General features: G+C 47.4%; 1 protein-coding gene across 2 annotated transcripts; it reads left to right on the top strand.

Annotated features, from left to right (window-relative positions):
* Nucleotides 1-619: 619 nt before the first annotated feature.
* On the top strand, nucleotides 620-25,720 carry RAC1 (Rac family small GTPase 1). 2 transcript variants are annotated; one of them, XM_047837735.1, is made up of 7 exons: nucleotides 620-943; nucleotides 11,986-12,057; nucleotides 14,734-14,851; nucleotides 21,325-21,381; nucleotides 22,857-22,919; nucleotides 23,691-23,850; nucleotides 24,104-25,720. In XM_047837735.1, exons 1-7 carry the CDS (start codon nucleotides 909-911, stop codon nucleotides 24,232-24,234), a joined length of 636 nt encoding a protein of 211 aa, XP_047693691.1. In that variant the 5' UTR covers nucleotides 620-908; the 3' UTR covers nucleotides 24,235-25,720. The 2 variants fall into 2 exon arrangements, with proteins under 2 accessions (XP_047693691.1, XP_047693692.1); XM_047837736.1 differs by lacking the exon at nucleotides 21,325-21,381.
* Nucleotides 25,721-27,938: the final 2,218 nt, after the last annotated feature.

The raw sequence follows: 27,938 nt of genomic DNA, 5'->3' as shown, positions 1-27,938 counted from the left end.
CACCTTAGGTGTAGATTACATACATGCATGCATACATACATACATACAACATGCTGTTGCATACATAAGTAACCAAGAGGGACTCCTGACTGGCTCAGTTGGCAGAGCACGCAACTCTTGATCTCAGGGTCACGAGTTCAAGCCCCATGGTGGACATGGAGCCTGCAAAAGGAAGGAAGGAAGGGAGAACTGAAAGCAAATATCCCAAATATTGGCACCTTAATGGTCTGCCTACAGAACATTATCTCCAGAACTCGTACAAAGCATAGGGCATAATAAACGCTCAGCATGCTGGAAACAAAATGCATACGTGAGCCAACAAATTTCAACATATTTTTGACCTAATGAACAGGAGTTTTCTTTGAAAAATGGTAGTGTGGTATTTCCTTCTTTAGAGTTTCAGGTTCCGAATTTTCAGGAGGAACCTCCTCCTCTCCTAAGTTAAGGATATCACCGAAGAAGGCTAGACTTAGGCCAATCATCAGGCGGCACGAAGATGGCGGCCGGCCGGCCCCGCGCCCCGCCCCCGAGCCGAGCGCCCTCGAATTGAGCCGAGCGCTCCCGAGCGTCTCCCGAGCATCCCCGAAGCCGGCAGGAAGCTCGGGAGGCGCGCGGGCAGGAGCGACCCCGCCCCGGAGCCTGGGAGCGGCGCGCCCGCGCGCGGGGGGGAGGGGAGACCGGATGTGAGTGGAGCGGCCATTTCCTGTTTCTCCGCAGTTTTCCCCAGCTTTGGGTGGTGGCCGCTGCTGGGCTCCGGCTTCCCGTTGGCGGAGGGCGAGGCGGCGTGGACAGCGGCCCCGGCACTCCGCGCCCCGCCGCCCGCAGCCGCGCGCCCGCCCGCCGCGTCCCGAGTGCGCCGCTTCTCGCCTCAGCGTCCGGCCGCCGCCGCGGCCCAGCGAGCGGCCCAGATGCAGGCCATCAAGTGTGTGGTGGTGGGAGACGGGTGAGTGCGCGGGCCGGGGCCGGGCGGGCTCGCCCGGGGTCGGAGCCGGCCTCTCTGCCGCGCGTGGCGTGGGGCGCGGGCCGCCACTCACTACCCCCGGGACCGGGTGGCACGGGCCTGGTTCCGGCTACCCCCCCACCTTTTTTTTTTTTTTTTGGTGGGGGAGGGGGTCGCCGACCCGCGGCCGGAGGGAAAAGTGAACTCCACCCTCCCGCCTTCTGTCGGGCCCGCTGATCGCCGGGTGGGACCCCCCCAGCCGCGCCGCCACCCTCCCTCGTCCGCCTGGACACCGGTGGGCTTGGAGTTGCCTTTCTCAGAAAACGACCCTTTCTGGGCTTTTACATCAACCTCTCGAGCCCGGTTGAGACCTTCCGTGTGTCCCGGCGGTCAGGTCGATAATACCGGACGAATGTTTGCCTGGGCGGGTTTGGTGGCCCTAAACTGATTTACCACGGGCTATCTTCCGCTTGCACTTGGCCACTTGTTAAGAATTTTTTTTTTTTTTTTAGGTGATTATTTTTGCTCTTAACGTGGAGAAACTTCTGAGATTCTAGCTGCGAGGAGTCGGGTGTGATTAAGACTGTTCTTTTCTCTGAACGTGGTGTGGTCATAAAAAAAAAAAAAAAATTGGCTTTCGCTTCTTGCATTAGGTATGGGATGTAGCAGAACAGGCTCCCTGAGCGGAGCTGCCCTGTGACTCAAGGCATTTCTTTTCATTACTGTCTGTGGTGGTTACAGGCCCTAGAGGAAGACAAGACTTGGCTTATGCAGTTTTTTTTTCCTCCTCCCATAGAAACAAGAATCTCAGTGTAATCCGAGCAAAATTGTGTGTCTCAGCAGGGCTAGAGTAGTTGAGTGTTAACAAGGAAGCTCCAAGAATTACTACCAGTTTCATGAAATTCAGAAGGCGGCGGGTGCATTTTTCAAGTTTTGTAAAGTCGAAGGAAGCGTTCTGGCATCGCTCTATCTTTTGATTAATATTCCCCAAACTTGTCATTAGGACTGATGCGGCTTTTATGCCTCTCCCGTTGTGAATTGGCTTTGTTTAGATTGTTGCAAATTACACATTCGAAATTGTTTCCACAGCTAATTCAGATGTGGGTACAGTTGAACTGATTTTTAAAAGATGCCCATCTGGGATTTGTCAGAGTCAACATGCGAAACATTAACACTTCATGGTTCTATGTATATAGCCAACAATTACACCTCCCACCTATTTGGGAATATGTATGGTACCCTTTTTTTTTTTTTTAAACCCTTCAGAAGAAAGTTTTATTTTCATCAGGGTGGGGGGGAATGTTCAGTTACTTAATAGGGAAGTCAGTAAACTGTTTAAGTGAAGTTTAAACGTTTATCAAGTTGTCTTAACGCTTTAAGTGAATTTCTCTTAAAAATTAAAAATGTTGGGGGCGCCTGGGTGGCGCAGTCGGTTAAGCGTCCGACTTCAGCCAGGTCACGATCTCGCGGTCCGTGAGTTCGAGCTCCGCGTCAGGCTCTGGGCTGATGGCTCAGAGCCTGGAGCCTGTTTCCAATTCTGTGTCTCCCTCTCTCTCTGCCCCTCCCCCGTTCATGCTATGTCTCTCTCTGTCCCAAAAATAAAAATAAACGTTGAAAAAAAAATTAAAAAAAAAAATTAAAAATGTTGACGTCTGGGTGGCTCAGTTGGTTGAGCGTCCAACTTCAGCTCAGGTCATGATCTCATGGTTCAGGAGTTCAAGCCCCTCGTCAGGCTCTGTGCTGACAGCTCGGAGCCTGGATCTTGCTTCAGATTCTGTCTCTCTCTCTGCCCCTCCCCCTGCTCATGTTCTGTCTCTCAAAAATGAATAAACGTTAAAAAAATACCAGAAAATATTAAAAATTAAAAATGTTCAATCAGTAATGCTTAGAATATGAAATAATACTAGTTTTTAAAAACGCCAAATTGCTGATAATCCAATAACCCTAGTAATATCCTATGTAATATCCTTAATTGAAAATTTCTGGAACTAAAACATAAGCACAGCAGATATATTTAACGCTTACAGATTATGGACCTCTGCTGTTTGTATTGGCTTGTTTATCTAGTCGCATACTTGTTGAACGCCTACTGTGGGATCTGGATCCTTCCTTCAAGTCTCTACCCCGCTGCTTAGGGGGAAACCCTGGGCATATCAGTCATCCTCCACAAGACAGGTGCCTCAAGTTGAATTTGTGAGGATTAAACCAGATGCTGGATACGAAGTGCCTCCCAGGTGTCTGCCCTGTGCGGAGTACGTGCTGTTTCTCTTACTCCGAGGCACTGAGGGACTCTGTGAGGGGAGTGGTAGGCATAAGACAGTTCTTGGCTTGGCTTAAAGTTTTCAGTTAGTTTTTTTCGTATTTGACATTGATGTAGACTGGGGGGCTAAGAATCCTGTTAAAAGTGGATTAAAAAAATGTAAGGTATTTATTTATTTTTAAAGATTTATTCATTTATTCAAGTAATCTCTACACCCAGTGTGGAGCTCGAACTCACGACCCCATGATCAAGAGTCTCATGCTCTGCCAACTGAGCCAGCCATGTGCTCCCTCTGTTACTTTAAGGGACGGCATATAGCAAACATTACTTCAGTGAAAAATTTAGACACATAATTTTCCATACCAAAAATATTTTTCTGCTTTTACCCAAACAAAACATCAGCCTGATGATATGGTTGGAGTGTTCTTTTATTCAAAAGTTGTTAAAGCTGTAAATGTAGGTCTACATTTTGTGGGGCAGAGAACTCCATGGTGGGGAATCTGAGGCAATTAAGGGCAGTTTAAGCAGTAAAGGCAAATTGAAATTGCACAAATTGCAAGCTTCCTTATTTAAAAAAATATTCTTGGGAACTACAGTTAGAAGCCATGTCATAATCATATTATAACTAGGATCAATTAGCCTAGATTCTTCTTATGGATTATTTTCTATATAGCAATTCAGTTGGCATTGAGTACAAAATGTGAGTTGAAATTTTGATACTTTTTATGTTATTAATCCTTCTCTTGGTCCTAATTCTGTTAGTCCTTCTTGAACACAGGGTCTGTCATTCTTATTTGATGGACATCTGCCCCCAAGATTCTCTCAGTTTTACTTAGGTAAGACAGCATCTCACATTCAGATATTGCTAAGCCATTAAAAAAAAAAGTTTTTAATGTTTTTAAATTTTATTTTGAGAGAGAGAATCCCAAGCAGGCTCTGCACCGTTAGCACAGAGGCTGATGTGGGGCTTGAACCCACGAACCATGAGATCATGACCTGAGTTGAAATCAAGAGTTGGGAGGCTTAACTGACTGAGTCACCCAGGTGTCTCTCCCTAAACCATTTTTTTAAATGTTTATTTATTTTGAGAGAGAAGGCATGAGTGAGCAGGGGAGGGACAGAGAGAGAGAGGGAGAGAAGATCCTAAGTAGGCTCTACAGTATCCAGAGCCTGACATGGGGCTCAAACTCATGAACCGAGAGATCACCACCTGAGCCAAAATCAAGATTTGGATGCCACCCACGCACCCCTAAACCATTTTTAATAGTGTTGTTTTGGCTTTGGTTGACCAGAAGGCTGGGAGTGAATGAAACCCCTCTTAGTTCACTCCAGATTGGGCTAGTAGTCTCTCCAGCCCAGTGTCTAATTTAGGCATTGCTGTCCAGGAATGTTTTTAGTTGAGCATAAAAAATACCTTCCATGATGATGTCATCTTTTTAGGAATGCACCAGTTCCTCTCTACTTGTTTCCATTGAACAATCACTGATGGTCTGATCCATGAATTTAAGTGCTTCGTGAATTGTCTGTGTGTTTTGCCTTGAGCATGGGGTTCCATATGTTTGTGTTTGACCTGTTGTAAAGGTGTTTGAATTCTGCACTGGTTTCTTTTTTTTTTTTTTTTTAATTTTTTTTTCAACGTTTATTTATTTTTGGGACAGAGAGAGACAGAGCATGAACGGGGGAGGGGCAGAGAGAGAGGGAGACACAGGATCGGAAGCAGGCTCCAGGCTCTGAGCCATCAGCACAGAGCCCGACGCGGGGCTCGAACTCAGGGACCGCGAGATCGTGACCTGGCTGAAGTCGGACGCTCAACCGACTGCGCCACCCAGGCGCCCCTGCACTGGCTTCTAAGTTTAGATTTGTTTAAAAAAAAATTTTTTTAATATTTATTTATTTTTGAGAGAGAGAGTGTGAGCAGGGGAGGGGCAGAGAGGGAGGGCTACACAGAATCCAAAGCAGGTTCCAGGCTCTGAGCTGTCAGCACAGAGCCTGATGTGGGGCTAGAACTCATGAACTGTGAGATCATGACCTGAGCCACCCAGGCGCCCCTAAGTTTAGATTTGTTGTTTGACTCTGATCTTGGTGGTTAAAATTATACGTATGCTTTTTTTTTTTTTTTTTTAACTTTCAAATGATAATCCCAGTAAAAGTTTGGGGTTGGATTCATTAGAGGAGTATCAGGAATCCATTTTTAGAGAACTTAAAGCCACTTTTTATGATGTTCTTTCTTTTGCATTAATCATCTAACGTATTAGTGCCTCCTACTTTTTCACCTCTGCCTCACCAGGTAGTTCTTGTAATTTTTAGTCTTCCTAAAAAGGAGATGTTTTATCAGGAATCCTGCTACCGGGGCAATTACCGCATGTCATCAGAGGAATATTTTTCCTTCCACATCTAAATATGAAAAACTTCAGAGATACAGAAAAGTTGAAAGAATTGTGTAGTGAACACCTGCCACTTAGATTTTGTAATCAATATTTTGCTATATTGATATTGACATATCTTCCCATTATCAGGGCATATTTTAAGAGGATTTGATTTTGAAGAAGAATGAGGCTGATATGCAGTTAGATAAAAAGTCTTTTTGGGGCGCCTGGATGGCGCAGTCGGTTAAGCGTCCGACTTCAGCCAGGTCACGATCTCGCGGTCCGTGAGTTCGAGCCCCGCGTCGGGCTCTGGGCTGATGGCTCAGAGCCTGGAGCCTGTTTCCGATTCTGTGTCTCCCTCTCTCTCTGCCCCTCCCCCGTTCATGCTCTGTCTCTCTCTGTCCCAAAAATAATTAAACGTTGAAAAAAAAAAATTAAAAAAAAAAAAGTCCTTTTTGAACTTTTTTGTATCTTCCGCAGATCCAGATAATAACTATTCTAGGATTGGGTTTGGTGTTTCTAGAAGGGGGAGGGTTTCCCCTGTAGCTTAAAGGCTACTTCAGAATTGGACTCTCTTAGGGGTAGCATCTTCAGCCTTGAGGGTTCTAGAAGCTACCCAGTTTTTGAATATTTTGAAGCCTCCAATGGTGATAATGGCTGGTTTTCCTAAGTTGGTTATGATGTCCCTGTTAGTGACAATATCAAAATTTCACATTGGGTTTTGTGTTTTTGTGCGCTAAACTACTCTATTCATGTATTTCCTGAATTTATTCTTTGCATGGTTATGCATTTACTGAAGGCCTACAATTGGAGAGTTCCCAAACCCCATTTCACAGGGTAAATTGAGGATTTTCATTCAGGGTCTTTCATTGATGCAATAAATATGAATATATATTTAATACTTTCACATTCCACTATGTTCTATTAATATATCGTTAAGAACTAGGTACCTTTTTAAATTTTTATTGTTTTTTAAAGTTTATTAGAAAGTGCGTGCAAGTGGTGGGAGTAGCTGGAGGGGTTGGGGGGGAGACCATCCCAACCATCAGGCCCCATGCTGTGGGCGCAGAGCCTGATGCGGGGCTTGCACTCATGAGCATGAGATCATGACCTGAGCTGAATTCCGCCGAACTGAGCCACCCAGGTGCCCCAGGATCTAGGTACTTTTAGACAGCAATACAGGCCCCTTATTTTCTCATTGGAGAAATCTGGTCTTTGAGTCCTAAGATCAGTGTATTTTTTTTTTTTTTTTAAACGTTTGTTGATTTTTGAGAGAACGCGAGTGGGGGAGGAGCAGGGAGAGAGGGGGATAGGATCCGAAGCGGGGCTCTTCACTGACAGCAGCAAGCCTGATGTGGGAGAACTCATGAACCGTGAAATCATGAGCTGAGTCAAACTCAGAGACACTCAGCCTATTGAGCCACCCAATAGGTAGGCGCCCCTCCCCTCCAAATTTTAAACGTTTCCTTGAAGTTCTCCTAATGGGAAAATGAAGAACATAATAGGAACATGAGTTACTGGCTTTAATCTTTGTAATTTCTACTAGAGCAGGAGAGGCACACATAGGCTTAAAAAAATGTTACTCACATGAACTTTCTTTCAGTAGATTCGTGTTCATTTTCTACAGTTGTGGCAGCTTTCAAGGATTAAAAAGAGGTTGAACTCCGTGGTAGCATATATAAAAGTGGAAATTCCAAACCAGATAGTAACTTTCAGAGGTTCTTGGCCGCATCAGTCAAGGTTGTGACCAAATGCAGCTTCCATTCGTCGCGTGGGAGCTGTGTTGACTTTGGCCTCTAGAGTTTATTTGTGGAGTGTTTTTAAAAGGAGTGGATAAATAACACTAATGGGAGGTAAATCACCGTTATTTTTTTCTTTTTATCTGTCTTTTTAAAACTAAATATTTAAATCAGCATTTGGACATGTACTTAATTAAGTAGGAATTTTATAATTTAATAATTTCTTACAGATTAGTTTATAGCTGTAATGGTTGGTAATAAAATTTCAGCCTATCAGGGTATGCCAATACCTTGAATTCCTTTGCAGTTAAACCTTTCAAAAGATGATGCCTCGGCTAAAGGTGAAGTTTCAGGAAAAGAGATCTTAGAGCTTTTGGTTTTTTTTTTTTTTATTATTAAAAACTGGTTGAGTTTTGGGGCGCCCGATGGCACCGTCCGTTAGGCGTCCACCTCTTTTTAAAGAAAATTTTTTTTTTAACGTTTATTTTTGAGACAGAGAGACAGAGCATGAACAGGGGAGGGTCAGAGAGGGAGACACAGAATCCAAAACAGGCTCCAGGCTCTGAGCTGTCAGCACAGAGCCCAACGCAGGGCTCCAACTCACGGACTGTGAGATCATGACCTGAGCCGAAGTTGGACACTTAACCGACTGAGCCACCCAGGCGCCCCAAGATCTTAGAACTTTTGAAACAGAGTGGGTCATATTTATAGTAATGGCTTTGTTCCTATACATATGGAAGAGATTTGGGACAGTACTCTTAAAGGAAGTACTACCATGACGTTTTATCATAACCGTTAAAACCTTTATAGCCTCTTATCCTTGATGTTAAGAGGCAGTAACTATTACATTTTTACACATTTGTAATTTTGTTTTTTAATTTTTTTTTTCAACGTTTTTATTTTATTTTTGGGACAGAGAGAGACAGAGCATGAACGGGGGAGGGGCAGAGAGAGAGGGAGACACAGAATCGGAAACAGGCTCCAGGCTCCGAGCCATCAGCCCAGAGCCCGACGCGGGGCTCGAACTCACGGACCGCGAGATCGTGACCTGGCTGAAGTCGGACGCTTAACTGACCGCGCCACCCAGGCGCCCCGTCACATTTGTAATTTTGAAAAGAGGCTCAGCAATGATGGCCTTAGACTCCGTTCTCTTCCTCAGCTACCACATCCAGCCCATGGCTGGGCCATCTTGTTCTGCCACACGCCTAGGAAGCTCTAGAAATGGCCCACTTCTTTTTACCCTGAATCTCCCTCGTTGGTTCAGACCACTCTTGTTTTTCTGTCTCCAGTCCCAGCTTCCTTCCTCAGTCCTCTTTTCCACACTGCAGTTGGAGACTGCTTCTAAAAATGCAAATTTAATGGTTTCTTGGCAACTAAAAACTTTCTGGGACTTCCCGAGTAGGATCAAGTCCCATGTCCTTAACAAGAAGAGATGACAGACTCCTCAGAGTTTCCTTTGCTGCTTCCCCCTTAGTTCTTGGTTCTTCAGTTGTGCTGGGCTTCTGGGCCTCCCCATCAATGCTGCTGTTTTTGCCTAGAATGTTCCTCCTGTCATGTCCCCATTCCTCCTAGGGTTCAGCGTACATTGCGACCTCTATCAGCTCCAAGACTAGGTTAGATCCCTTTGAATCTTAAAAAATTTTTCTTTTAATGTTTATGTTTGAGAGAGAGAGAGAGACAGAGTACGAGCAGGGGAGGGGCAGAGAAAGAGGGCGACACAGAATCCAAAGCAAGCTCCAGGCTCTGAGCTGTTAGCACAAAACCTTACGTGGGGCTTGAGCTCACGAGCTGTGAGATCATGATCTGAGCTGAAGTCGGATGCTGAACCAACTGAGCCACCCAGGCGCCCCCCCCACCCCCCCCCCCGCCACTGCCCCCTCGCCTTTTTTAAAGTAGGCTTCACACCCAGTGTGGAACCAAATGCAAGGCTTGAACTCCCGAAGCCGAGATCAAGACCTGAGCTGAAATTAAAAGTCTGTTGCTTGGGGCGCCCCGCGTCGGGTTCTGGGCTGATGGCTCGGAGCCTGGAGCCTGTTTCGGATTCTGTGTCTCCCTCTCTCTCTGCCCCTCCCCCGTTCATGCTCTGTCTCTCTCTGTCCCAAAAATAAATAAACGTTGAAAAAAAAAATAAAAAAAAAAATAAATAAAAGTCTGTTGCTTAACCCACTGAGCCACCCAGATGCCCCTAAAGATACCTTTTTTTTTTTTTTTTATAGGCTCTACACCCAACGTGGGGCTCAAACTCAGGACCCTGAGATCAAGAGCTAGATGCTTTAGGGGCTGAGCCAGCCAGGCATCCCCCACACCATCTTTAGTAACACTAATGACTGCACTCTTCATTTTTTCTTCGAGTTTTTTTTTAAATGTTTACTTATTTTTGAGAGAGACAGAGCGTGGGGGTGGGGGAGCAAAGAAAGAGGGAGACATAGAATCTGAAGCAGGCTCCAGGCTCTGAGCCGTCAACACAGAGCCTGACACGGGGCTTGAACTCACAAACTGTGAGATCATGACCTGAGCTGAAGTTGGATGCTCAACCGACTGAGCTACCCAGGCGCCCCTATTTTTTTTTTTTTTTAAGTTTTATTTATTTATTTTGAGAGAGAGTGTGAGTGGGGCAGAGAGAGGGAGAGGGAGAATCCCAATCAGGCTCTGTGCTGTCAGTGTAGGGCTTGGTCCCTCGAACCATGAGATCTTGACCTGAGCCAAGATCAGTAGTCTCAATGTTAACAGACCGAGCCACCCAGGTGCCCCATGCACTCTTCATTTTTTTACTTTAATAACTGCACAAATGGGGCACCTGGGTGGCTCAGTTTGTTGGGCATCTGACCTCGACTCAGGTCATGATCTTGCATCCGTGAGTTCTAGCCCTGTGTCAGGCTCTGGGCTTGTCAGCTCAGAGCCTGGGGAGCCTGCTTCAGTTTCTGGGTCTCCCTCTCTCTCTGTCCCTCCTCCGCTCACACTCCGTCTCACTCTCTCTCAAAAAATGAACAAACATTAAAAAAAAAATAACTGCACAAATTCCATGAAGTTTTGTTCCTTGGAATATCTTCAGTACCTGGTATACTTCCTTGCATAGCACACACTTTGTTGGTATAGATTGAAATAGAATTCATGCTTTCAGTAGTTTTGTGATGGAGTTGGTAGTTTTGCATCCATTTTACAGTTGAAAAAACTGAGGCATAAGGGAGTTGAAACTTACAAAAAAGTCCAGCCTAGTAAGTGATACAGAGTTGATCCTGGGTCTCAAATCTAGGCTAATGACTATGGATCTCCGCCTCCTGCTTATATAGGTTTGACATTGTAAGCTTTTAACAAAATGTATGGTCAATGAGTCATTTTTGTTGAGAAAGCCTTTAGGAGTTGGGAGCTACTTCCTGATGATGTAATGTAATGTTTGAGTCTGTGAGGTCTTCAGGGTGGGGGAGTTCTAATTTTTAAGCCCTTAATAATGTTATGAGTAAAACAAGTATTGGCAAACCGGATGGGCCTGTAATCTGTCTTCGCAGAGAGGTTTTTGCCTTAAGCTAAGAGTGCTAAGAAAATAGAAAAGCACTTAACTTCTTTATGGTGAATCCTAATTCATAGTAGTTGCGATTGGACAACAAATTCTTACAGCTCAGAGCTTCATTGTGTGAGGAGAGCATTTATATCGCTTCTCAGCCTTCTGGCTAAGATCAAGTATAGTAAGGAGAGCATTTAGTGAAAACTTAGGCCTGGGACACAGGCTCTCAGAAGCCCCTGAAGTCACCCTGAGAAATGTCAAATTTGGAACTCATTTTTTGGCTAAAGGCACAGTGATCTTAATTTGTAGGTGATATATTCTTATGAAAATTTCAAGTGGTTGGAAGACTCCAAGCCACCAGTCTGACCTCTGCCCCGTGGTACACTGTGTCCCCCACTAGTGGTGCGGGAGGGCCTTCTGTCTCTGGACAATTTCTACACGATTCTTTTTTACTTTCTCCTCTTTGCAGCTTTGCGAAGTTTATGCCAGCGTCCCTGAGCCGTTAGTTAATATGTCTGGAATATATTGTGTTAGCCGCTCTAAAGGCTTATGGTGATGTGTGAGGATGGGGGTTGCGGAGTGGCAAATGAATACAGATGAGTTAAAGTGAGTTCTGTATGGCTCTTTGTGGCTCACAGTTCTGTGTGCGGTGGTTAGTGACTAAGCACTCTGTTAAGAGAACAGTCATTACTGGTGCCAGAGGGAAGGCTTTAAAAGGTGGTGGGTTTGAGCTACCACTCTGAGGCTGCAAAATGTATTACTTAGCAGCCAAGTGGAAGTTGCAGAGGAAGGCTGTGTTTGCATATTAGGACGCATCAAAGTGATTTGAGGATAGAATTGAAGATGCTCAGATGAGAGACTCCTACACATAGTCGCAGAAGAGACTTTCCGTTTTAAACTATCGTTCCTCTTCAACCTGTGCTTAATTAACAGCTGGTTCTGTGAATGCTAATTCCTAAGCAGAGCAGGAAGGCTCCTTTTTGAGAAATTCGAGTTTGTTTACTTTAAATTTCAGGATAGAAAATGTGTAGGCTTCAGTAGAAGGTTACAGAAACTGTTTAATGCTAAGTACTTGGTGTATACTTCTTGATTTTTTTCCTGTAAGTTTAACAGAGTAATGAAAGAATTACATTCATGTTGACTAAGCAACTTATATCATTGTTTTTCTCTTTCCTTAGAGCCGTAGGTAAAACGTGCCTACTGATCAGTTACACAACCAATGCGTTTCCTGGAGAATATATCCCCACTGTGTAAGTATCTGGAGTTAAATAAGGAATTTACTTGTGATGTGTTTTTTTAGTTCTTTTGACCTTTGTTTTGCTGTAAAGGCATTCTTAATTCTTACATGAACAGATCTGATTAGTTTTCCACTTAAACGTGAACGTTGACCAAAGTCTGATTAATAAGAGAATCGGGCTTTTAAAAAATACTTAATCTGATGTAAAGTTTCTGCATTGTGATGAAACACACAGCTTTCCTAATTGGTTTTTAGACATTCAGGAAACAAAGTTAATAAACCGAAGTGTGAAGACTGGATATAGTAAGAGTTTCATATAAATTTGGCACTCGAGCATCTGTGTGTGAAGGATCAAGGAGCCAGAACATGAAATAGTCTGTTCTATTGCGATTGGCCTTTTCTGGCAAGTGATCCCAATGGTTCCATGTCACTGTTGAGTTATCAGGCTGTGGAACTGAAACAGGGTGGTGCTGGGGGCAGTTACGGGAGGACGGAATTGGCCGCTGAGCTGTTTATTCCCTCTCCGCAGCAGAATTGGGTGGAGATGGAAGTGTTTTTCCGATGATAGGATTACTAGGGAGCCCTGTGTAGCACGTCACCCTGCTCTGTCCTCACAGCTGCCATCCTAGTAGAGGAAACACCTCAAGTCCCACCCATGCTGACCTTGTCGAGCACAACATGTGCGCTGCAGTGTTGCCCAAAGTTTTGCAGAAGTGGGATCATACTGTCCGTGTTGTTCTGGTTTTATGGTGGGGACTTTCCTAATCTACACATGTAGGTAGAACTAAATCATGATCACTGTAGGTGACTTTGAACTACTGTAGCTGATACAGTACACTGGTCATGGGGTTTGTTTGGGTTTTTTTTGCCGTGTTGAACATCATTGCACACGTCTTTGTGCACATGTGATAGATGATGACAAGTGGAGGTGTGCCAAATCCAGAGGGAATGGATATTTCGATTTCTGATAGGTTAACTACCCATGTGCTGCCCAAAGGCTGTACTTGGACCAGCTGTGACTGAAGCCGGCTCCTCTGGTTGGACTGTGGGTGACAGGAGTTGAAAAAGTTACTTTCTCATTTGCATTTCTGATCCCCGGTGGGGTTGAAATCCCTCAAATGTTCACTGTCCATTTGTAGTCTTGTGTGGATGGACTGTTGAAATCCTTTTTGCTTATTTTTTTATTGAGATTTTTTTCTTACTGATGGAACTTCTGTGTACAAGAAATATCAATTCCTCTGTCTCTCCTTTGCCCTCTGTCTCTTTGAACTTCATTATGAGGTCTTCTGCCATAAAGAAGTTTGACTTTTTTTTTGTTTAAAAATTTTTTTTTAGTATTTATTTTCGAGAACAAGCATGAGCAGGGGAGGGGCAGAGAGAGTGGGAGGGACAGAGGATCCGAAGCAGGCTCCGCACTGGTAGCACAGAGCCCGATACAGGACTTGAACCCGTGAACTGTGAGATCATGACCTGAACCAAAGTCGGACGCTCAACAGACTAAGCCCCCCAGGCGCCCTAAGAAGTTTGATGTGTTTATGTAAATATGCCACTCTACCTGCATGGAGTTTTATGTCCTGCTTAGGAAGACCATTCCTACTTCAGTGATGCAAAAGTATGTTTTCTAGATTTTTGTGGCTAACGCTTTAATCTTTAATTCATTTAGAATTTATTTTTTCGTACAATAGGAGGTGGGCACTGATTCTTTTTCCCAGATAAAAAAGTCATGATCTTGTTCATTTGAATAATCTGTCCTTTTCTCACAGAAGCAGAATTACGATACCCCAGACCTTGTCTTCATGGGAGCTAGTGTGGTCGTTAACGTTCGTTAAGCCACATCGGAGCCTTACTCAGACTTCGGCTTTGCCGTCGCAGTTTAGGAAGTCCCTGAGTTTCAGTGTCGAGAGTGTGTGAAGGTGGCTTCCAAAATTGTATCTTACAGGCTGCTGTATTGGGTCCTGTTTGGTACTTGCCCTGATTTGAATGGCAATGCCAGGTTTTCTTTTTAATGAAGTACTTGGTGGTACTTGTGGTTTGCTTTGGTTTTGTGGAAGTCCACCTTACTTTCTGCCTGTCAGCCAGGCTTTCCTGGGCCTCTGCTTATCGTTAAGTAATCACTGGGGTGACTTGGTATGCATGTAACCCAGTACACTCACTCTGAAACAGTCCACCACGGCCTCTCACATTAGGTTCATTTCGTGTTCCCTTCGCGCTTGGGTCGCAGGCCTGGCTGGATGACCACGACCTGACTAATTGTCGCCCTGACTCAGTGCAGTGGCTCCGTGCCGCGCCACCTTGCTGAAGATGAGCCACATGTGGATGTGAAAAATCTCAGCAAGTGGGATTTGAAAGAGAGGGACTGATTTTATACTCTGTTTCTCTGGGGCAGAAGAATCTTAATGTCCTGTTGAAGAGGCAGAGGTTCCTGTTGCTGCCACTGCTTTGTTTCGGGTACATTGAGGAGCTTGTCCTTTGTTTCTTGGGCGAGTTTCTCCAGGTGTTGGTTTGTTTCCCTTACACTCGTCCCAGTTTCCCTCCAACATTAGCTCCGCCCCCTGGCCCGGCAACCCCCAGACTGCACCTGGCCTTGGTGCATCTCCTCTGGGGCCCTCGCTGGGACAGTCACTCGAGTCCCTGATCTGTGCCCAATGCTCCATGGCTAAAGACTAACCATTTTTACTCCATTCTGCAGCTTTGACAACTACTCTGCCAATGTTATGGTGGATGGAAAACCGGTGAATCTGGGCTTATGGGATACAGCTGGACAAGAAGATTATGACAGATTACGTCCCTTATCCTATCCGCAAACAGTAAGGATCGTGACTGATTTTTAATGTGTCCTTTAGAATATATGATTTCTGAATATGAAATTGCACATCACCTGTGGGTTTGCTTGCACAGTTGGCCCGTGAACAACACATTTGAACTCCACATGTCCGCTTAGACTAGGCCTGTCGGTACATTTCAGTGAGTATGTTTCTTCCTCCAGATCTGAGGGAAATTTTTTCTCTGGCTTACTTTAGTGTAAGAACGCAGTACCTAATGTACTTAACATATGACTGTTGATGTTACTGGTAAGGCTTCCAGTCAGTAGCAGGCCATTAAATTTTGGGGAACTTTTGATTGCATGGGGGGGTCGGCACCCCTTACGCTTCCCCCCCATCACCCCCCGTGTTGTTCAGGGGTCTGCTGTATCGCCATCTTTGGGGCATCCTGAGTAGTAGCAAGCTCATGTTAGTTCAGTAGCATGTGTCCCCTACATGCCCACCCAGAGTTGGCTTGTTCTCATTTCTCTGGTCTTAACCTGGTATAGAATATGGTGCTGTGCAGTTTACATGCTTCCATTGTTGCTATTTGTTTGTTTATATATGTATTTATTAGAATTTTTTTTAATGTTTATTTTTTGAGAGCTAGAGTGTGAGCAGGGGAGGGGCATAGAGAGAGGGAGACACAGAATCCAAAGCAGGCTCCAGGCTCTGAGCTGTCAGCAACAGAGCCTGATGCAGGGCTTGAACTCATGAACCATGAGATCATGACCTGAGCCAAAGTCAGACTCTTAACCAACTGAGCCACCCAGGCGCCCCCCCCCCTTTAAATATTTATTTATTTTGAGAGTGAGAGTGTGTACAGGGGAGGGGCAGAGAGAATTCCAAGCAGGGTCTGCTCCCTCAGCGCAGAGCCCAGTGAGGGGCTCGACCTCCTGAACTGGGAGATCATGACCTGAGCCAAAATCAAGAGTCGGATGCGTAACTGACTGAACCACCCAGGTGCCCTGTTAGGATTAAGGTTTTTGAAAATCAAGTTAGTGACTTGTCTTTTGGGTTTAATATTATTTTTTCTTTCTTTTTATTTTTTTAATTTTAATTGGGCTCCATGCTCACGAATCTGAGATCGAGCCATACGTTCCACCGACTGAGCCAGCCAGATGCTCTTTAATATTATTTTTCTATGTTACTCATGCTCCTTTTTCTATGGCTTTATTATTATCATTTATTTTAATGTTTATTTTTGCGAGCATGGGTGGGGGGGCGGCAGATGCAAGGGCAGAGAGAGAAGGGAGACCAAGGATTTGAAGCGGGTTCTGTGCTGACAGAGCCACATGCAGGGCTCGAACTCACGAACCATGAGATCACGATCAGACGCTTGACCGTCTGAGCCACCCTTTGGCTTTAGCACTTACATCTTCTCAATGTAGAGTCAGGTTTCGGTTTTGTAAAATTACGTCCACAGTGTCCAGTCAGAAAAACTTCTAGATTGTTTTGCTTCCATTTCAGACGATTAAATGATCCGTGTACCAAAACCTAATGAGAGTTGGTGGAAATATGTTTAGAGGCCTCTTTTCTTTAAATTAGGAATTGTCTTATTTGCATCGTGTGCTTCTCTCATTACACATTTGTTCTTCGTCTTAAAAGTATTTGAAAATAACTCTGGAGACTCAAGTGGCTAACCAGCCAAAGGAATAAATACGCACTAGCACGGACTCCTTAGGTTTCCACCCTGTGCCCTTGCTTCCCAGCTCTGTGACCCTGGCAGATTTCCTCAGGGCTCTAGTTGTCACCTGTCTCGACATAGGATTAGACGAGCAGTATGTATAAAGCTAACAGAAGGGTCCAGGTACGTCACAGACACTCCAGTGTTGCTGCGGTGAAGACGCACATCTGGAGAGCTCTTCACGTCCCAGCTGGCTGGGCCCGAATGACTAGAAGTTGCTGTGTGTGCTCTCAGCAACTCCGGATGACCAGAGGGGTCAGGGTCAAGGAGACACCCTGGAGAAGGCAGGTGTCAACCCTTGGATGGACCTGACCGTCACCGTCTTGGGGGTGTAGTGTGGGTGAACATAACCATAGTTCTAGTCTTCCCAGATCTTTTGTTTTTAAATTTAACTTCCCGTTTTTAGTAATGATAGTTTTTTTTTATACTTTTGAGTACAGTTTTAGAATGCAACAGTCATTGTCTTCTGTATTTATTTTCTCCTGGAGGAATTGCCAAATCCAGTTGCTTTGAGCTGTAGATTTTTGCTGATTGTCCTTCGATTGAATTGTAACCAGAACTATAAAATGGGAGGTTTGAATGAGTGAGTGCTCAGTTAATGTCCAGCTAAAAATTAACTGATTAAGGTTTGAAAATCAGTTCATAATCACCAAATGGTTTGAGTTCTTCAACATGTTTAGGAAACTCTTCTGTCCCCAATGGGTGCTTGATAATTCCAGATTTTAAATGGATTTGCTAACCTATTGACAGACAGAGTAGGAGTCTTTAACCCACTGGATCCATCTGGAAGGGTGGGGTGTCACTTCTGAGAAGTGAGAGCCACCTCCTGTGACTCACGGGTCCGGGCAGGGTGTGGCCTTTCTCTCTGAGGGAGTGGCTCACAGTAAGTCAAAGGTGACTTGGCAAGGTCCCTGCTCTGTATGCCAGAACACACGCAGGTAAAGTGACAGATTGAATCAAGCCGCAGGGTGTTGTCCTTCTGGGGCAGGACTTAAATTTTCTGTGTCCCTTCTGTGTAAGGTGCTCTTTTCCTGCCAGACACTTGAACGGCTAAGGGGGTGAGGCACAACTCTAGCCCTCAGATGGCTCACACGTGCTGTGTGACACATCGCGCCAGCCGACGGGTGTCCTGGGCACTTTGAGCAGAGAGGAGAGCGGCTGTGTAGCAGTTAAAGATGCGCCCGCTGGCCTCCTGCGGATGAGGACGTTTCATTGGCTCCCGGAGGGGCGGCCCCAAATGCGGAGATTGGTGCCTGGAAGGTCTCCTTCCTTTGGGCCACACTGTCCCTGCAGGGGGAGCAGGCCCGGTGGCTGCCGGCTGGCACCTTGGCAGCGGGGATGCCTCTGAACTTTGTACTGACTGGAACGTGGTCTCTGGTTGTTGGCTCTACAAGGCCTGTTTATGTGACGTGTCCGTGACCGTGCTCAGACCTCCCCTGAAGGGCCGGTAGACGATTTTGTATCCACATGTCACCCTTAGGGCTTGGCGACCCCCCAAAATAGATGTCATGTTTCCTGTGGGCATTTAATGCTGCTGTCCTCTGTTGGGCAGCTTGGGTGGCGAAGTTAGGTCTGTTTAAGGCATTCGTTTCTGCGTTCTCCAGAAGATGGCGAGCAGGTAGTCCTGTTCAGTAGAGATTGCCCTCGAAAGTTTTATTTTTCTAAATTAAGTAATCCTTAGGGCTTTCCTGTCCTTTAATAAGTTATCTTTATATTCTCTTTTTAAAAATGTGCCATAGGGGCGCCTGGGTGGCACAGTCGGTTAAGCATCCGACTTCAGCCAGGTCACGATCTCGCGGTCCGTGAGTTCGAGCCCCGCGTCAGGCTCTGGGCTGATGGCTCAGAGCCTGGAGCCTGTTTCCGATTCTGTGTCTCCCTCTCTCTCTGCCCCTCCCCCGTTCATGCTCTGTCTCTCTCTGTCCCAAAAATAAATAAATGTTGAAAAAAAAAATTAAAAAAAAAAAATAAAAATGTGCCATAATAGGGGCTCATGATGGTTTGGTGGGATAAATGTTGGGCTCTTGATCTCAGCTCAGGCCTTGATCTCACGGTTGGGAGTTTGAGCCCTGCATTTGAAGTAGGCCCGACGTGGAGCCTGCTCTCCTGCACGTTCTTTGTGTGTGTCTTGAGTTGATTTGTCACCGTGGCAGCGTGACCCGTGTAGTGCTCGGGCCCAGCATCGTGCGTCGTGTCGAGTCAGCTGCATTTGCCTTTTTGTCCAGGACGTGGTGTGAGTGGGAACCTGTGTGCCTTGCCGGGGTCACGAGGCCTGAGCTCCATGCGGGTCTGGAGAGGCCTGTGCTGCCCGAGGCGCCGGGCCTCTTGTGTCAGGGCCTGCGGGGGCCTGCGGGGACCTGGGGTGTGTGTGCGCTCAGCTCGGGAGTGCCGGGTGGTGGCGCGGAGGCAAGGAGAATGGCTGTGTTTGGCTTGGTCGTTTGGATTTTCACCTGGCTTTTTCTGCTTTGTTCGGGTGGCCGCCTCTACCTGTGTCCTCCGGCCACAGGTCACTAGGAACACACCTGTGGCTTGAACAAAGTCGGGTTTGTTCCTGTGCCCCAAACGAGACCTGCACCTCGGGGACTGTGGGGTGTGTGATTTGGGTGAGGGCTTGCTCTGGATTGGGTGCTGGCAGGAAGTAGGGTAGTTCTGGGGCCAAATCTGTGACTGGTGCAGACACCGTCACACAGTCTCGTTGGCTGCGAGAGGGGGCGTTTGGGGTTTCTATAGTTTGCACGGTGACCTTGTGTTTGTGGTTAGACAAGATTGTTAAGTGGTCTTCTCTTGGTTTCTTTGCTTCTGGTCTCGTGTCAGCATGGTTGCGTGGTCTGACGTGGGCGCTCTGGGAGATTGTCACATTCAGTGGGAACTCGCCGTAGCCTGGCTCCTGGGGTTCGGGGCTGTCCTCTTTCTCCTGAGCAGCTCCCCATGGGTGCCACACACACAGCATCTTTGCTCTGTCCTGTTTGCACCCTGGTCCTTTGCCCGGTTCCTAGAATGTCTGTAGGAAGAACTATTCCAGGCCTGAAAGTAAAAGCCGGGCGGAAGGCCTTAAGAAGAGAAGAAAATGAGAGGGAGAGAGAGAGCGCGCACGTGCACGAGCAGCGCTAGGGTGTTAGGAGTTGGGAGATCCCAGCCACCCCCGAGTCCCCTCCCGTTCCGCCAGGAACCTCTCTGTGGTGCCCTCCGCATGCCTGGTGGAGGCGGTGGACCTGGCCAGTGAGGGAGCGGTGTTTGCGACCCGGAGCAGTCACTGAAGGCCTGGCGGGGAGCCTGTGTGGTCGGGAGTCGGCTGCCGGTGTGAGGAGAGCAGCGTCCGGGCCAGAGGGAAGGGGAGCCCGTGGCCTGGGGAGGCCCGGGCAGAATAAAGAGGCTCCAGGACACACTGGGAGGAAGGCTGGGCCAGTCCTGCTGCAGGCGGCCCTGCCATGGAGCTCCGGCCTCCGGGGACCCCCGTGGACATCGAGACACCTGCCAAGGTCGAGCAGCAGGAATCTGTGCGCGGTGTCTGGTTGGGAGGCCAAGGCTGCAATGAATCCCTCCTGGAAGAGCGAAGTGTCAGAAGGACTAGACGTTTTATGATTTCCATGTTACTGTTTTAGAAGAATTACCACATTATTCTTTACACCTTTTTAAAGCCTTATTTAGGCTGGGGGAAGAAGGAGAAGGGAACGGGCAGATGGTGGAATGTTAACGTAGGATGGAAAAGCATGTTTCTTGATCAAAAAGTATGTTTTAAAAATTGAAAAAGGTAGAACAGATGTGGTTGGAGGATATTTTGGAGCTGCGTTTTTGTGGCCAATCCCCAGGGGTCCCTGTGTCACCATAAAGAGTCGGGAGCACAAATCTTTAAAAGTAGCCCATAGATGAAAGTGGCAACTTTAATATTCTCAGAATCGTGGTCAGAGAAGCTGGAGAGAGAGGAAATTAAAGTAATTCTCTTGTTCATTTGTTAAAAGACGTGTGGGGTTCTGTGTTGCTTGAAGAGCAAGTCTTTCTTTCGATTTTTGTTGCAACAGGGGCGAATTGAAAGCCCTGTGGTGGCCGCTGGAGGTGCCGTCCTCTCTGGGTGGCCGTCCCGTCCAGAGCTGCAGGGGCTTGGGGGGGGGGGCACAGTTCAAGGTCTCAGTGCATTGACACCGTTCACTCAGGTCCTCTAGCTCCCTGAATTCGATCTGCACTTGCGGAATTTGGGGGGAGAGTGAGCGCCAGCCTTGTCACCGTCACAGCGCAGACCCAGCAGTGCTTCTTGGGGCCCTTTCCTCCCAGAGGCCCGGTCCTACGGACGGGTGCGCCTCCCGTTGATGGCTGCTGCCACTGGGCCTGTGTCTCGGAACATGGACAGAGATCTTTGACCCGTGTGTCTCTTCCTAATGGACGCACGGACACGCCTTTGCTAAGGAGGAACGCACGCTTTCTGCACGTTTCCTGAGTGGACAGAGCCCGTGTGCTTCCTCGGGCGGGAGGGCATTTGTGTCATCAGGCATGGTGGCGCTGCTGCCGGAACAGGAACCTTCTGTGTGCTCCTGTTATGGTAGTGCCCACCCCCCCCACCCCCCCCCCCCCCCCCCCCCCCCCCGCCAGTGTGTGCCTGACCTCTGTCTGCATCATGGCCTTCACAGGTGTGATGGAGTTTCGGTGGGGTTTGGCGTCACAGATGCTAGATAGTCCTCTGCTTTTGGATCCTTTGGGAGGGTTGAGACAGAATTCTGATGAAGAAGAAATAATGGATTGTGTTGACTTTTACTTTCCTCAGTTTTTACTAAACTCAAACACAGTTCTCATGCATTACTAGGTTGGAGAAACGTATGGTAAGGATATAACCTCCAGGGGCAAAGACAAGCCGATTGCCGTATGTAAAACTTTCAGTCGACTTCAGTTTCAAGCTTTATCTGTTCTCTCGTTTCACTTAGTTCCCCAGGATTTCCTCTCGAGCCCCACGTTCCTTGAGTGCTTTGTGTTCACTTCACTCGAGGTTGGGTTTTGCTTGATGAAATGTGCTTTCAGTGGAGCGAGACAGTTTACCTGCTAGCTCGAATTAAAGCGGTTTGTGAACTGCTTGCTTCCTTCCCTCCTCCCGTGTGGAAGGAGGGACCTTCGTGAGGGGCCTCCCAGGCCGTCGAGGCTCCACGTGACGCCCACCCACCATGGAGCGGGACTGAGCATGGCTGCGGGCGCCTCCTCCTCCGCTTTGGTGTCCCCTGGTGTCTCTGGTGTCCGGGGCGCGGCTCTGCGGCTGAGCTAACCTCCCCCTGCTTCCAAATGATGTAACCCGGTGCCGACCTGCCGCGGTGATTCTCCGACGAGCCTGTGCATGCGCTAGCGTTTGTTAAATGTCATTTATAAAAAGCTGTTGTGTGGGATGTTTCTTTCCCTTTCCAGGTACAAGGGATCAGCTGGATGATTGAAAGTGCTAGCTTGGGAATTGTGTTAGCTTGGGAGAAGATACATTTCACAAAGTAGCAGAATTGCCTTTTTCTAGGAAAGGGATTTATAAACCTAGCATTTTAGAAACTCTTAGGCATTTTTAATACAGCTAAATATTTAAATTTGACTCTTGACACAATAGAGTGGGGCAGAGGTTTTACGTTTAGTCGGAAATTCTTCCAGGTATTTATTCTGCACGGACTTTTCCTCTGAATCTTTATTTCGGCTACCACTGCCCAGCGTCGAGTCCTCCAGAGCCCTGCTCGGGGCTGAGAACCGACAGCCGGGAAGATGCCGCTTACACCCGGGAACCTCCGTCACGGCGGAAGGTGCTCAGCGAACAGCCGGACCCCACTCTGTGCCGGGGACCCTGGTGGCAGTTCTTAAAGCAGTTTATTTGCAACCCAGCGGTCAACTGAAAGTGTACTTAATGTGCACCCGGGGAGCTTAATGAAAAGCATACCATTTATACATGTTTTTTAAAATCAACTCTGCTTTTGAAAAACAGACCATGTTTTACAGAAATGAGTGGTACCTTGACTCTGGTTTGGTCCCTGTATATAAATAAGAGCATTAAAGTTGCCAGTGGGAGTTGGGAGTGTGAAGGAAGAGGCCTCCTGGGGGTCTGATTGGAGGCCTCTCCAGCCTCTAGGAAATGCTAGCACATTGTAGTAAATCCTCTCCCCTCTTCTCGTAAGTAGCTGGCTGCTTCATGTGCTGGTTCTGGTCTGGGAGCTTCTGACAGAACTGAAGGGTTGTAACCAGGGAGTGAGCTTTAGACACGGACTGCTGGTGCATAACATGCACTTCGTCTCGTGAATCGTCCCCACAGTGTTTACGAAGCAAAGCGCGCTCGTCACCGTGAGATCATTTCTAAATGCCTCTCTTTCCTCTTTATAGGATGTATTCTTAATTTGCTTTTCTCTTGTGAGTCCTGCGTCATTTGAAAATGTTCGAGCAAAGGTAAGCCGGGATGTTTTAGACCAATGTTTTGTTACATAGTGTCATCTTTGGGAGGTAAAACTACCATTTAGTGATAGAAATTTTAATGATTTTGTAATTCTACTTTAGGTAGATCAATTTTTGAAATCATTGACTTTATTATGTAGAATTCTAAAGTTCAGGGTCTGATTCAGAAACGCTGCATCCTTGTTAAAATAACACTTTCGAGTCCATCTGATGGGAGTCATCTGCTAAAACAGCGGCCATGACTTTCCTCTCCTACGTCTTTCACACACTTCCAGTGAAAAGTGTCATGCGGGGGATGTTCGTTGTGATCAGGGATGTGTCCAGTGAGAGTAGTGGTGGCAGGGCTAAGACCTCAGTCCACATAATTCATGCCCACTGTTGAATATATGTAGGTAGGATTCTCAGAGTTCATGTAAGAGCTTGACCCATTTTACCAAAAGGTAGTTTTTTGGGGAAGGAAGACCTTCCCTTCCTACCCCCTCCCCCCCCCAACTGACAAGTAGAGCCTGTTCTGTTGGGTCTTTAGTCTTGGAATCCTGGTTTGCTGATCAAACACCCACAGGTAGGCAGGCCTGTGGTTCTTGAAAGTATTGAAGGGGGGGGGGGGGGCGTGAGCACGGCAGGGGGGGGCGGTTCCTGCCAAAAGCGCCGAGGGACTAAGGTGGGGTGGTGGGGTCAGTTGGGCACCCGGATGGGTATCGTTTAGGCAAAGAAAGTTCATGAGGGAGGGGAACGTGTCATGACTTTCTTCTCTCTTGCATCTAGTGGTACCCTGAAGTGCGACACCACTGTCCCAACACCCCCATCATCTTGGTGGGAACTAAACTTGACCTCAGGGACGATAAAGACACGATTGAGAAACTCAAGGAGAAAAAGCTGACTCCCATCACCTACCCGCAGGGTTTGGCCATGGCCAAGGAGATCGGTAGGAAATCCTTGCATTTTCACGTCTGCTTTCTTTGCTCGGGTTTTATTTTCGTGACAGACTGGACTCCAGTCTGGGGAAGTAGAGAGCGTGTTTTCCGACTCAGGGTCGTGATGACGCTCACCAGGTGGGTGCAGGGTCAGGGCTGCTCCGCTGGGCCACACGTGCCAGCAGGTGGCGGGGCCCGGGGAGCTGCTGCTTCGTCCTTGTCCGGGTGAGGAGAGCGGGGCTGAAAGAGGCTGTCTCCCGGCAGGTGCTGTAAAATACCTGGAGTGCTCGGCGCTCACGCAGCGAGGCCTCAAGACAGTGTTTGATGAAGCTATTCGAGCGGTTCTCTGCCCCCCTCCCGTCAAGAAGAGGAAGAGAAAATGCCTGCTGTTGTAAATGTCCGGGCCCCTCTCCTGCCCTGCCCCCCCTCAGAACCTTTGTACGCTTTGCTCAAAAATGGTGGAGCCTTCGCACTCAATGCCAAGTTTTTGTTACAGATTAGTTTTTCCATAAAACCATTTTGAACCAATCAGTAATTTTTAGGTTTTGTTTGTTTAAAGTGTAAGACTTCAAACTTTCACATTATATTAAAATTTAGCCCTAAAATGGCAAGCTTTTTTAAAGCCTTATTTTTCAGAAGCCCCTATTCTTGCTCAGATTAAGAGTTGCCAAAATACCTTGTGAACTAAATTGCATTGTTGTGCTGAGAACACTAAGCACTAAACCGTTTAAGACCTTTGTCTTGAGAAGAGACCGCAGCCAGCCTCTCAAGTTCAGACGCACAGACCCTTGCTGGCTGGTCTCTGCCGGGAGAGCCCCCAGCCTCCTTCCGGAGACTGGCCGCCTGGCACAGCCCGGCCGCCCCCAGCACCGAGCTGTGTGTCCTCCTGGAAAGAGCGTAATGACTCAGCTCTCTGATCAATCTTTTTGATTTTGTAGTGAGATTTTTTTTTTTAAAGTAGTGTATTCGCTTTTGCTGAGATTTGGAACCGCCCTCTGGCTCCCGCCCCTGTGATGAACGGGTCCGCTGTGGCCGTGGGCACCTGGGGAGGGTGTGCGGGCCATGGGACGCGATCAGAGGACGAAGACAGTATTCTGACAAAACACTACACTGTGCACGTCATTACTAAACTGAAAGTGTCACGGGTAAAATCTTAAAAGGTTAATTTCTGTCAGATGCAGTAAATGATGAAAGGTCGGTATCATCACTAAGTGTTTTAAGCTTTTTTTCTTAGACTCCATCCCTCCTGAGATCGGGCATTTAATTCATCTTTGAACTGGTCGTTCCCATAGTTGCTGACTTAGTGCTTTTCTTATAGAACCCCTTCTTAATGAGCAATATGCCTCCTTGTATTATAAAATCTTTCTGATAATGCATTAGACTTTTTTTTTTTGTAGATTAGTGAAAGTGCATTCCTGTTCCCTTGTTACTTTATTCAGAGCTAATAAGCGCTTTCCTTAGTTTTCTAGTAACTAGGTGTAAAAATCATGTGTTGCAGCTTTACAGTTTTTGAAATATTTTAGATATTCCTAAACTATGAACTTTCGTAACATCACTGTCTTGCCAGATCACCAGTACTGTACCTTGACTAATGCTGACCCTCCTCCTCGCCGCCTTCCCCTGGACACACGCTTCCTGTCGCTCTGCCTAATCAACCACGTTCCTTTGGGTCTGTGAGGTTCTGTAAGCCCGTGCTCGTGCTAACCAAGTTCTGTACAACTTACCCGCTGGCAAGAATCCAAGGTTGGACCTTTCAACCACTAGAACAAAGTTTTTTAAATTGACCGTTGCAGACTTGTGGAGTGTTTTTACATTGATCTTTTGCTAATGCAATTAGCAGTTATGTTTTGCATGTGTGACTTAATAAATCCTTGAATCATATGACTGTAATACTTGAATTCTTGAGAGCTCGAACGACCTCCTGGGGTATGTGTACGTTTGCCTCACCTGAAATCCTAGGCGCTTGGAAACGCTTATTTCCAGTGCAGGTTTTCATGCTGGGGGACGGGGAGAGGCCCCTCCAGGGGAGAAGCTGAAGAGTCAGCAGGGACCGGTGGGGAGTCAGGCTGGGTTTGGGACCTTCGGATGCGGGTGGGGCGTCCACATGGGTGCTCGTGCAACTGGGGCCAGAGCTCTGGGCTAAAGCTGGCGGCTGTTGGGACCCCGAAAAGGGGGAAGGAGGCCGATTATGACCTTAAGCCTGAAACTGTACTTCAATGAACAGGTAATGTCGGAATCCATTTTCTAAATCCTTTATATCATTCTGAAGATTGCTTTATTTTTGAGTTTTTAAAGATGTTTTTAAAAGGCAGTTTCAAGCCCATGTAGTTCTGAAGGTTTGCTACAAAAACCGCTGTCTCCCATCACACCCTCCCCCAAGGCAACCAGTTTGAGTTCTTTTAAAACCTTCGTTTTATCTCCATACGGCTAAGTGATGTAGCTTTTTACCTACCAGTTTTTATCACCAGTTGCTTAGCAAAGAGGGATGCGTAGGGCTGGGTGTGGGGGAGAACACAGAGCCCCCACGCGGTTCCCAGCTCCCTCCCCACCCCAAATCTCCCCGTGTTCACTGATCCAAACCGCCAGCTCTCTGGACCCGTCCCGCTGGGTGAGGCTTCGTCACAGAGGCGTGCGTGCCTGATGCGACCGCCGGCTCTTTGCTTCACCCTCCAGCCCACCTCCCCTCCTTGGGGGTCTGGCGAAGTCACAGGACTTTGGTGCTGGTTGCAGTTTTCAGTTTCAGCCGTTACCACTGGTCCTCCCGGGAGCCCCGGCTCTTTCCCAGTGGCACCCCACCCCCGGCATACCTTTCCTTCCCGATCCTGGTTGGTGTTTGCTATTTAGCATCCGTGTTACTGTGCAGATGCGCCTGGCTGAGCCACTGAGGAACAGGACTGTGCTGCACAGCTACTCATTTCTTTGAGGATAATTAAGACTATTTGCTCTTCTGTGTGCTTCACGATTTAACTGCAGACTTCCAGCCGATACCGAAATTCCTCAGGATGTTTGCTGAGTTTCAGCAATTTGCATTCTCCTAAAGTCTCAGAATCCTCTGGCCACCACTTTTCTTATGTATCGATGTTTTTGGGGTTTTTTTTTTTGAGTTTATTTTTTAGTAATCTCTACCTCCAACGTGGGGCTCAGACTCCGACCCCAAGATCAGGAGGCACTGCTCTACCTACCGAGCCAGCCGGTGCCCCCGGCTCCTTGTCTCTTAACTTGCTTCCTCTTGCTGAACACATTCTCCGGGTGTTTCCTGAGAAAGCAGCACGTGGGGAACCCGTGCTCTCACGTCTTGGCCACTGCAGTCGTGTGGGATGTCTTCCGCCTTGCACACCCCGTGCGGCTGCTGTCCCTTGTACTTCCCCCTCTGTCCTGCCTGCCCTTCTGCAGGTGGCCGCCGCCTGGCTGCTTTGGAGTTCATCTTGCTTGCTTTTAACTTTCGGGTGTTCTTTCTCATTCCTGCCACTTTTTCAGTGTCGGGATCGGTCTTCTCTGTCCGCAAGCTGTGGTGGGGGTAGCTGGAAGTTTCTTCCGGTCGCTTGTCGCTCACGTGCCTGGTGGTCCTTGGCCTCGGGCTTAAAGGTCGACAGCCTTTACAAAGCAGATTGGAAACAAGCCCACAGGTGGCGTCCACGGGCATCTCAGATCTGTCAGCTTTCTGCCCCGAGTGTACAGGAACTGTGTCTAGAACCCAAACTCACAGCAACTGGACATTACCGTGGCATCTCAACCGGAGTTTCCTAAATGGGCCTTTGCAGGTTTGCGGAACCTAAGGCGTTAATGGCTGTGACAGCTCAGAGGCCCTGAGGGAAGGGTCTCTAGAGGTCAGATAACTTGGGAGAATCTTCCTGAAGGTTCTGGCAGCCAAGGGTGAGAAGCTGAGAGACCTCATCCCCTTGCCTTCAAGTGTGCTGCTGTCCGGGGCCCCCTCCACCCCAGAGCGAACCAAGGGCCAGATTTCTTCCAGCTTTCTGGCAGACCAGCTCACCTGACTAGTCCTGTGCCGCGCTCTGTCCCAGGTGCCTGGGGAATCTGAGCTGTAACCCAGGGCAGTTCTGGTCTTTCCTCCTCCACGTAAGATCCTGTTTCCTCCAGT

Source organism: Prionailurus viverrinus, chromosome E3, assembly GCF_022837055.1.
Source record: "Prionailurus viverrinus isolate Anna chromosome E3, UM_Priviv_1.0, whole genome shotgun sequence".
Classification (NCBI taxonomy): domain Eukaryota; kingdom Metazoa; phylum Chordata; class Mammalia; order Carnivora; family Felidae; genus Prionailurus; species Prionailurus viverrinus.
This window is presented reverse-complemented; position numbering and strand designations above follow the sequence as displayed.

Excerpts from the sequence above, each read along its gene's own strand:
- RAC1 (XM_047837735.1), top strand. The coding sequence starts at position 909 with ATGCAGGCCATCAAGTGTGTGGTGGTGGGAGACGG. Across the intron at positions 14,852-21,324 it reads CCTTATCCTATCCGCAAACA|GTTGGAGAAACGTATGGTAA; the intron begins GTAAGGATCGTG and ends ATGCATTACTAG. Across the intron at positions 22,920-23,690 it reads TTGAAAATGTTCGAGCAAAG|TGGTACCCTGAAGTGCGACA; the intron begins GTAAGCCGGGAT and ends TCTTGCATCTAG.